This window comes from Neofelis nebulosa, chromosome 9 (genome assembly GCF_028018385.1).
Source record: "Neofelis nebulosa isolate mNeoNeb1 chromosome 9, mNeoNeb1.pri, whole genome shotgun sequence".
Lineage (NCBI taxonomy): Eukaryota > Metazoa > Chordata > Mammalia > Carnivora > Felidae > Neofelis > Neofelis nebulosa.
The window spans coordinates 96,276,915-96,288,189 of NC_080790.1; the positions used below are offsets into that span (position 1 = coordinate 96,276,915).

General features: G+C 48.7%; 1 protein-coding gene across 1 annotated transcript in view; it reads left to right on the top strand.

Moving 5' to 3' along the window:
- Window positions 1–9,470, top strand: part of RALGAPA2 (Ral GTPase activating protein catalytic subunit alpha 2) — a 324,808-nt gene extending 315,338 nt beyond the window's left edge. Inside the window, exons 39-40 of the mRNA XM_058684743.1 lie at window positions 2,997–3,036; window positions 6,101–9,470. Coding sequence (XP_058540726.1) covers window positions 2,997–3,001 — 5 coding nt within the window. The 3' untranslated portion in view covers window positions 3,002–3,036; window positions 6,101–9,470. The remainder of the gene's footprint in view (window positions 1–2,996; window positions 3,037–6,100) is intronic.
- The last annotated feature ends 1,805 nt before the right edge of the window (window positions 9,471–11,275 follow it).

Below are 11,275 nucleotides of genomic sequence, written 5' to 3' on the forward strand. Positions count from 1 at the left end.
GGTCTGAATAGCTCAGACTGCTCTCTGATCTCCGGCTCTGTCCGCCTTCCTGCTGGGAGGATATTTAGCGCTCGCCTAAAGCTGGAACCGTGGTCCACTGTTTCTCTCCCTCAGCCATGCCAGCTCTCAAAATCATTCCCTTCCCTAATTATCTTGAACCAGTTAATCATTTTCCACACTGACTGTTCAGTAACAAGGACCCAGGGAGAAGCAGCCACTTTTCTTGTCTGACCCTGCCCAGTGTTATCCCAGGTGGCAGTCCCGGATGGCAGCCTTTCCTCAGAGATAAGAAGCTCCATTCAAATCCTTGCTCTTCTGCTATCCCAGCAAGTCCCACCAGAGAACACATGCCACAAAAAGACCCACCAGTTCTTGAAAAGCCTCCACTAGGCAGAGCTGTGGGGAACACAGCAGATCTCCAATCAAGACTATTGTGTCCTGTGTTTTATGAAATCCTTGTTGATATCCAGAGTATCCAAGAAGCTGCATGAGGCCCAAGAAATAAGACATCTTTCTCTAAAAGTGACTTCTGGGTTCTCTGGGCTCCAGCTCTGTGTCTGAGCCGCTGAATGGCTACAGTTTAGCCCTTGGTGTCGGGCTGATGCGTGGAGGGCTCTCTCCAGAGGGGTCCCACCCCGCTGCTCTTAGAAGTCTAAATGCTACTCCCGAGTCCCAACACATATAAGAAAACTTTGAATCTGATGCACATATTAACCCTATCACCCGATGTGGCTCAATGTCTTTTTCACTATGACCCCACTATGGAGGTTCCCAAGACATTTGGATTTCCTAATTGGTCTCCTCCCCCACCGAAACACTCCACAAATACTGTATATTTGTTTATTTACCATTCTGGTATCTGGGCTTTCTTCATATAAAAAATATGGTATTTTTGCCCCCCAATTAGAATGCATGCCATAGGTCCTCCACCAAAGCCTCCCATAGGCAGGAGCTTCATCTGCTCTGTTCATGCCTATAACCAAGAGCCTGGAACAGAACCTGGCACATCTCAGGTGCTGAACTGATGAAAAGATGAAATAATTATGCTCTGTGTGTCTGCCCAACACCCCTAAGCATCACATGCCTCCTGTCTTCCAAGCACTGTGCTCTCTTCTGGTGCCTTCCAGCGCTGCCCAGGCTAGTTGGTGTCTCACACTCACCCCCAGGGATATATCAGGAAGCTGACAGCCTACTCCTGTGTTCCATGTGTGGGCCCCCACCCTTTGGTAGCACTGCCTGTGTGTCAAGGGCAAGTGACATTTGAGCCCCGTGGAATAATTAAGGCAGCCTCCAACTGTCTCTGTCTTTGCATCTCCTTAACTCACCCATGGACTGGCAGTCACTGAGACATTCTGTTTGGTCCAGCACACCACACCAGGCTGCATCTGGGGACACACTGGGGAGAGGAGCAAACCAGTCCTCATCAGCAATTACAAACAAGTCTTCCATTGTTAGCTGCGCCATCTGTTTTCTTGGTACGCCCAGCATAACCAGGGCTGAAGGGCTGCAGGGGAGGGAGACCAAGGAGCCCCTTCATGAAGAGACCCCATTTGCTCACCCTGGAAAGAGTAGATAGCATGGTACCCTGAAGAGCTGGGCCTCCCCAACTCAAGGAAGACAGACCCGCTGAGAGACATTGTACATATGCCATCTTCCATGAGAAGAAGTGGGGTGCCACAGCACAATGCATTGGGAGAAAACAGGAAATCTAGATAATCCTATTATCGAGGATCCATGGAAAACATTCTAGTCTGTTACCAACAATCAACACAGTCACAAGAGTCTCCTGTGCCCTAGAGCACAGTCATATAGAGTCCAAGTCATATAGAGAATGAGCAAGTAACAGTGGTTGAAAATCAAATAAGACTTATCATCCACAATCAGTTATTTATCCTGAAATTCGAAACCCCAAGTAATTTTGCGGGGGTGGGAATATTTTCAATAGATCATAGAAAGTGCACATTTCTTCTGGAGAGCCCCACCTAAGAGTATGTCATTGGTTCTTCTGATGGCCTTCTGAACCACCGACTTAGAAACTGGCCCTGGTCACTGTGCCAACCTTGGCAAGGGGGTCAGCAGACAATCCAAGTTTATGACTGTGGCCGTGCAGACAACGGGCCGTGTCACTGATGAATGTCCTTTGTCCAGATTTAATGGTGGCCGAGTGACACTGAATTCAGGATTGCTGTGGGGGTTGGGGTGAGGAGCTATGCCTGGTACAAAACGAGGCTGAGGATTTGCTGAGGGAAACCCACAGAGGAAATTGGATGTCTGTGGGAGGGATGGGGGCGAGGCAGGGGGGCGGGGATCGAGAAAACCTGTCACAAAGTACAGTGATTCTCAGATCGTCTCTCGGGGTCAGCATGACTGCTGAGATCCTCCAGCTTCGTGAGTGAGGGTGAGCTTACAGTCCCATTTCAACTCTGTGGGGTCCCCTTCCCTGCTGCCCTCCGCACAGCATGCTGCATGCTTCCTCCCTGGGTACCATCGTATCGCAGGTGACACTAGGACTGAGTTCACACACTGTGTACTCAGAAACCAGTGACATGAAACTAAGAGGCATGTAAACTTGCATATGCTTAGAGGCTGCCAATTCTTTTTTCAGGTCATCCATTGAATTCCAAATGCTCATCTTGAAAATTAATACCTTTGACTATATGTTAGACCAAATCTGTCAGCAGATACAGGGCAACAGGAAAAGAAACACGGTGGTCAGTGTTGCTCTGTGTCTGTAGAGCTCCCAACAGCGTCTACACAACACATGCTAGGAGCACCGCTGTCTCTTTCATTTCACATTTATAAATGTGACCGCAGCTAGAACTCTGTCCTGCCAAGTAGAATTTTTAGTGAATTTCCAGTTGGTAATGATCTCCAAGGCAGTGACAACACTCAGGCAGCACAGGAATAAATGTCTTATTAGCACTGCGTTCATTATCAAGTTGGGCTACGGGTGTGCTGGGCTTGTGTTCATTTGATTTTATGTTCTTTCCCTTCAGATTAAAATACGTAAAGGTCTCATTGCCACGTTTGAGCAAGGTAAGACTGACGCTTTGGATTTGCCCAACGGCCCTGCTTTTGGGGAGGGGGGTGTAAATTCACCAACCAGCCTCCTTCTGTGGCTAACACCGCACTGAAATGCCCCTCTAGTTCCTGCTGTCCCCATCTCCCCTCCCGAGGGGCCCTGCCCACACTCGTGCCCCTGCATGTCTGTGCTGCTCGGGGAAACCCAGACTCGCCTTTCTTCTGCCCATGCACTCTGGGCGGAATCCGACACCAACACCTGCCATCCTGGAACATGTCTTTGTCGCCCTCCCTTTTGTGTGAAGGGCCACAGGGAGCCAGTGGACCCGGGGCTGCCCCCTTTTTTGTTGCCCAAGCCAGGAGGAGCAGGATCTTGAGATGGGCCGATAAGATGTGGCACGTGCTGGGCCGGCCTTTGACTGCTCGCCTTAACGGGTGCCTCCAAGGCCTCGGTGCGGGGAGGGCAGGTCATCCGGATGGGGGGGGTGGGGACTGCTGAATGGAACAGCTGGGGGAGGAAGAGCAGACAAAAGCTGGGGGAGCACAGAGGGTGAGGAACCCGGGGATGGGCTGCAGTTTAGGACCCAGAGGGCAGGCTGGCTGCAGCAGGTGTGACCTCTGTAGGCCTCTCCTTTCTGCCCTGGCTCTGGGCTCCAGGCCCTGCCCCGTGCCACCTGTGGCAGTGCCGGCTGGGGGTGGCCCAGGTTGCACCGATTCATGGGCTCACAGGTGGAAGGGACACCAGATGGTGACGATGCTAACAGTAATAATACTGGAGGACACCAGCGAGCTGTCATTTATTAACCATATTGCCACAGTGGAACGCATGGCACAGATGCCCATCACCATCTTGGGAAAAATGCAGGTGGAATGTTAGCCTGGAGACTTCTGGATTTATCCAAAACATCATCCTCCTCCACCTGCAGGCCAGACCCTCCGACCCAGCTACCCTTTCTTTCTCCCTCTGCCACAGCTTTGGCCCAGTCCCAGAACTGTTCCAAACGGGGCCTAGTTCCTTGAGCCCCCAGAGGCGACAAGCCCCACACACCTGGGTGCTCTTACTGGGTGGGGCAGAGTGGGGCTGTACAGTCCTGTCCTGCAGAAGTCTTTATTTCTGGGACCCCATATCCCTGGGGATCCTCCTGCTCCTGCCACAGAATGGTGACATGGGGCTCAAGTGTCCTTTGAACAGACCCCCAGCTTCCAGCAGGAGGAAGAGGCCAACTGAGTGGAGCGGCTGCCAGCAGCTTGCGAGTGGAACCACCCCCCTTTGTGGTCTGCCAGCTCATTCCCCAGCTGCCGCCTCCCCGTCGGTTACGGGGTGCAGTGGGCACTGCAGGAGCCATCATGGGCTGGGGGTGTGCCAGGAGGAAGTCCGGGACTGGAGGAATGCAGGGGGCACTGCCATGCAGGTTGCAGCTGTGGGGGGGGGGCTTCCCTGCACCCCCAGCAGTTGGGGCCACTGCTTTCAAATGCACGGGGGCCGCTTTGCCCCAGAGCTTCATGCGGCTCCTCAGAGCCCACCTGCCTGGCGTCCCTCTGTCTGCCTGCCATCCTGCCCAGCCTCTGGAATGCAGCATGCACCCCCCTCTCCCTCCTTGCCCCCCAGCTAGAGGGGTTCAGTGTTTCCTTTCTAATCCAGAACTGCTCTTTCACTTAATAGCATATCTTCAAGCATCATTTTATCTCTTTCATTCACTTGCTTTTTATGTTTTTCTTTCTCTCTCCCAATTGATCTGATTAGAATACTGGGTAGAATGGTTCCTAGTGACTAATGTGAAATCTTAGACAATTTGAAGTGAAGGTATTTCAAAACAGAATGTTATCTAGGATTGAATCGGGTTTGTTCACCCCCATATCCAGCTCCAAGGGGACAGGGAGAGACCTTTTACCAATGCCATCTCTGTCATGGAGGGCAATATAGCTGGGCTGCCTTTGTCAAAAGTAGCCTGTTTTTAAAGATGAGACTAGCATGAGAGAGCTGCAGGACATTTCCTGTCTCTGCCCAGCCTTACAGCGACCAGCAGGGAGGAGGGACGGTAAAGCCCCCAGTGCTGGCATTGGGAACACACCGGAGAAAGCTATCTTCTCAGGTCCATGCATGTTTGTTGAGCACTGATTTCAGAGGCTTTTCCTAGAAGCAATAGGTAAGGTCAGAAAATGATAAAAGATGTTGTCTGTGAATAAGACAACTTAAATAAATTAATCTCCCATGCCAATAATAATAAAAAATTCAAAGACCAAACCCCTGGAAGTGGAGCATGCCGGAAGGAGGATAGAAAGCCTGCTTCTGAGGTTTGTTCGAAGCCTGGAAGCTTGGGGTATAATAGAACAGGGCTTAAAAATAGCTTACAGTGGGCACGAGGGGTGATGAAAGATCCTCTCCCTCGCAGAACTGCCCCAGGGGAGGGCAGGCCTTGGCAGCAACAGTGGCTGGGTATTGCAGCAGGCATTCCTGGATTCCTCTGAGCACGCTCGCAACCACCTGGGAGAGGGGAAGAGAGGTGCGGATTCACAGGCTTTGAGTTTACTCCTTTTCCCTCCAGTGCTAAACAGCACTGTGCTTGTCTGGACTCATTCACACAAGCAACCTAGTCCTAACCTCTCCTCCAGACCCTTTGGGGAATAATCGAGTTGTAACTCATCGGGTGAAGTATCAATATGTAAATACACATAAATAATAACTAGGGCAGGGATCCCCAAAGCTGTCCATCAAGTTTTACTTGCTTCTTCATTGACTCTGGGCCATGCTACTGTTTCATTGGCTCCTCTTTGTTTTACTGCAGTCAGATGCCTTTTCTCTTCACTCTTTACATGTGGATTGGACAGTGAGGCCAAGTAAAATCTGAAAAGATTCATAGCTCGTTTTATGCTGCAGGGAAGTCCACAGCAAAGACCCGGAGGAAAGGCATTCACGTGTTGATTCGTTCAGCAAACATCTCTGCACTGGTGACATGGGGAGGTCATCAGAACCCCTTTCTGGGAACGTGGTTCCATGTGTTCTGAGTGCCACAAGTCTTTTCATGAATCTGTGCCCACAAGGGCGCTGTGACTTAGCCTCTCTCTGCTTTCTTTGCAGGGCCCTGGCCACCAGCCCTAGTGCCTACCTCGCGGCGCCTTTTGGCAAGGAGGAGATGAATGAGACTTCCCTCTTTCCCGACCCCAGAACCCCAAACCCAGAGACTCCAGGAAACATCACTGCTCTGCTAATGCCCTCCACACATCTTCCCATTGACGGACTTCCGAAGTTGAAGGTGAACCCCCCAAGATGTTGAGGGTTGGATTTTCTCACTCGGCTGTGTCATCTTGCTCTAGGACCTCACGAAACTTGGGCTTCAAACAAGAAAAAGGGAAAGTCACCAACAACCAGAGACAAACCCATGCTTGTGGGCATCGGTGTGGCTGCACCAGGGCAGGGACAGCAGGAGAAGATGCTGGGCATTCGGGGAAGGGGTGGGGGGTAGCTGGTTTCTGTACTCCGAGTTGTTTCCTCTCATTTATAAACCCAAGCATGATTCACAGAAGGGCCAGCAAAATAGCTGTCAAACAGGAATTTTTTCCACATTGATTTCACTAGTGCTGATGTTAGGATTTATGGTTTACTCAAAAATTTCATCATCATGGAAATTGGCTTTCCCTAGGGTCTTTTGCCCAGGAGAAATTTTATATGAGTCGCTGAGTGTTTTCCACCTGGTGCCTAATGCCCACTAACTGGGGAGAGGTTTTCCCAAGCATCCTCCTGGAGGTCCTCAGATGACTCTAGAAACAGGGTCCTATCCCTGTGAAAGCTCCTTAAGGTCAGGAAGCTTAGTGGGCCCAGCTCAGGATAGCACTAGGTTGACGCACAGGGAATGCACCCGTGCGGGCACTCGACTGAGACGGGCACCCCCTACGATGTCCCTCTGCCTCCAGAAGCTTCGCCCTGCAGTTGTGCTCTCCTGCCCGCTGCTGAGAGAGAGCCATGGCACAATGGGTGCTTTCTACACATTTGGCTCCAAGGAAGGCATGTTGAGCCTGTTTAAGAAAAAAAAAAAAAAAAGAAAGAAAAACCTAACCTTCTATCTGCACTCTCCCAGCATCCTTGCTGGGGGTTTGAGGGTGTCAGTGACAGAAAAATCAGTCAGTTCAGAAGACCTCTTCAGCCCTCTGCCTCTTGCCTAGGCCTGCAGCCTGCTCCAGAGTAAGCCTGGGACTCAGAACTGGGGGCAGCAGCCACTGAGGCCCAGAGAAGGATCAGCCATGCGAGGGTGCTTCCCCACCTCCCTTGACTCTCTACTTCTCTGCTCTTGTGCCCACTTTGTTACCCTCAGTGGCTGTGGTCACCTTCCTGGGGAGTCCTCTGAGCCCCCTCACTCCATCAGAGTGGCTGTTTTCACTGACCAGTCAGTTCTGTCCGTCAGCCATCGGCTTGGTTTGGCTAGTACCCAACCGTTGCAGGAGAAACAAGCAGGTCCCAGGAACTAGACTTGCTTCTGGGACAATGGGGAAAGATTGAGAAGTTCCTACTCAAAGGATAGACCTTCTAATTCTAGAGAGAATTTGTTTTTCAGCTTTGTAGAAAGCCTCACGTAGAGCATGAGGTCCAGGCCCACAGACAGAAGCAGCTTGGATATCACCCGAACCTGAGAGAAACAGAAGTAAGCCTCAGTCACTTTGGGCTGTTCTGTAAACCCGTCCAGTTGGTTCACTCACTGGGGGCTTAATGGCACTGTTAAGGGTGACTGGAAGTCCTGCCATTTTCTGTTGTGTGGGCAAATGCCACGATTCTTATCTTTCCCACTCCTGCCCCAACACCCCCCCCCCACCTGTGTAATAATTTGGGCTTTCTGGGATGTCCCCAGTGGCTCAGACTCAAGATTTGTTGAGTCTGCTTTGTTGCATATTTACCGAGTGCCCAGACCTACTTCCTGCAGGGAAGGGCATCACATGTTCCTGGGCTCCAGAGTCCCAGTTAGGCTCTGATGGCAAGTAGTTTCTGGGAGAACATGTCATTTCCAGGCTCTAGAAACCCCTGTGGCAGAATTCTCAGATTTAGTTGAAGTGTCAGGACTTGGAAGTCACATTGAACTCCTGTGGACTTCTGCTCCAGGATTCCATCTTACCTCCCGGAATAAGTCCTCCTAACCTGCAAATTGGGAAATTCAGTTGTAGGCAGCAAATAACTAGACTTCTTGTAAGCCCTACTGATTTTAACATCCCCGTGACCCCAGACTCCAACCAGCCACTTGGGGACTGGAGCTTCATCTGAACCCACTGTTGTCAGCAGCAGCCTTGGTCTGGAAGAGGGGACCAGGGAATCTAGCAACCACGTTTGCTTACAATCACGTGGACTTGAATTGCTTTTGTTATTTGGGGTGGAAAATTGGAATGATCAAGTTCCTTTTTTTTTTTTTCACTTAGAAAAGCAAATATTGTGCTTTTGTAATAAATGCCTTTCAGCAAAATTGTGGAGGGTCACTCATCCAGCGGGGACCCACCTGAGTCACAACGCTGACTCTTCACATTAGCAGGTCAGCCATCTGTATGTGAAACTGGCCCTAATCAGCCCAAAATGGATAAGATTTGCTGGCTTCCAGGCAGGGCCAGGCCAGTCCCCTCACTTCTCTGCACACTGATTTCTGTCCAAAGCAAAGTTGATGTTCCACAGTCTCACTAAGGTTTTTGTACTTTAAAAAAACAAAATGATGACTTTTTAAAAATAGTTAAATCTTAAGTAGACCATAGTGAGGAAGTCTAGCTTGGGTGACTGTCACAGGGTCTCCATGCAGTGAAGCCTGCAGCTGCTAAGAGCCACAGGGAGGGACGGGACTTAAGCCTTGACTTCATAAGAGGGGCTGACTGATCAGACCCTCAGCCTTACAAACAAGAGATCATGCGGATCCGTAGACAATGCAAATCACGTCTTCCTGACCTTCCTCCCGGTGTGGCCACCTGCGCTTCACTTCCTGTTACATTTGTGTCATCTGGGGGTTTGAGGGATCTTTTAAAACGTACTGTGATGTCTTACATGTAAGTGCGTTACGTCTAGATCTACTGAAGGAGAATGTCCACATCAGGAGGGAAGTTCACCATGAAACAACCATCGTTCTAGTTGTGCTCAGTATCTATGTATGACATACACATGAAGTGAATGTTTTCTTATGGTTTCAGGTCTACAACATTTAGTACATGTAAATAAGAAAAAAATTGATAAATATAGTAAATTAAGTTATAATATGTCATTTGATTTTAATTTTGCTATCTCATATTTAATTTGCCCAATGCCCCACATCTGAGTTTATGCCTAGGTGGTATAGACCCCTACGTACAACCCACCTTTGCAGACGCGTGTGTGCTACACCCAGAAAAGCACACAACTCCACTGATGACCACCACTCGACTCTCCAGTTTACCCTCTTTTTGTCTTTAATTCTGATTTACTGTGATGATTTAATAAAGTAGAAACACAACACTTATATGCCATATGTTTCTTTTGTTTTCATTATCATTTCTAGGAAAATAAAGTTTATCCTGACATCTGACAAAAGATGGCTTGCTTTTTTATCAGAGTTCCTCAAAAGCCTCTTTTTTTAACCAAAGCGTAATTATGTATCCAGAATGGTACTAGTATCAATCCAGGGAAGTTTACAAATGTGTTTATGTAAAATTGACCTCTCAGTCAGTCAGGTGTCCCTGGCTCTGATGAGCAAGAGGCCAACTTTGAGGGTGTGTCTTTGTGAATAAATGACAGATAAAATGTAATTACCAGCCTCCTGTTGGCATGGCTGAAGCCCTGTCAATGGCCTTCAGGCCTTCAACCATCACATTCTGAGGTCTGGCCAGGTGGTCTCTACCCGTGTCCTGAGCTACTCCCGTGCTCTGGACACCAGGGAACTTTCAACATACTGGACAGTCAAGCTGCCTAAAATTAATTCTTTGGTCCATTTAGTGAATAGGTATTACTTATTACTTATGAGACATCTTGGTGACCTCAAAAAGGGTCCAGGTGCCTTTCCAGGAGCCAAAAAGATCCTGAATTGATGTAGCTTTTTAAAGCCTTGGACTGGTAGCAAATGTGTTTACTACTTGGTACCTCATGGAATGCAGCTTGATGCAGAGTTTTAGAGCTTTGCTTCCTAGAAGTGGTGGTTCGAGCCTTGTCATGCATCAGAATCCCTCAGGAAGCTTCGTAAGATGTTTCCCATCCTCCACCTAGATTCTGATCCACCACATCTGGGTAGAACCCCAACATCTATTTTTTAAAGTCCCCCTCACCCTCTCAAGGATTCCAACTTGCAGATAGATTTGGATTGAGAGGCTTGGACCAGCCCCATTTTTTGATGCTTTGGGCAGCCCTTACTCCCTGTCCTGCATGTGTACCCTGGAGTGGAGAGAAGGGGAGTGAACATTCCCAAGGAATTGCTCAGGGTAGTGTCCTGCCCTTCCTAATGACTCCACTTTGCAGATGGTCCCAGTTCCCTCCAGGATGATTTATGGATTCCTTTCAGATCCGGAAATAGTCCTTGAATTTCACAGGATATTGTTATGAAAGTCTCATAAAGCAGTTTATTGTCTTATAACAAAACGATGAGGTGGGGGTGTGGGGAGGGTGTTCCAGTCATCATATATCCACATTTTCAAAAACTATTCATCAAATGTTAGGCCAGATCATGCAAGACCTTCAGCAGAATTCCAAAAAGAATCCAACTTCCAGTGGTTCCAAAAAGACCATTGCTGCAAGTAATGCTCTCCTCAACCTCTCTGGGATTTTTGCCAGGTGCCAGAATTTAAAGAAAGAATACCTTTAAGGTATACCCTTGCCATAACAAAATATTCTGAGTGTTACAGGAAACATGCCAGAGTTTTTTTACATTTGCTGCAGTACAGGGTATCTCTCAGCAAGAAGACTCACATTTATATTTGGTCACGTCTGTACACATTTGAGCTAGCGTTCTAGATCTGTGTATGTGTAGAAACCAAATTGAGGCTACTTTGATTTATTAAACAGTTTATGTCAAGAGAAACTATTATCATTTGCTCTTATTTATAGAAATAAATGGAAGTGGTTTTAATTGCATTTCAAATCAAAAAACTAATAAAGTAATTAAGATGGAACACACTGTCAATTTCATCCCTGTATTTCTGGTCTACCCAGGACTATCAGCTGGACTGTCTCCACACTCCCACCACCTCCTTCTACAGGTACTGAACCCGAAGCCCAAAGATGGCTCCCTGGGGTTCACACAGCTACAAAGTGGAGCTCCAAGGAGAAACT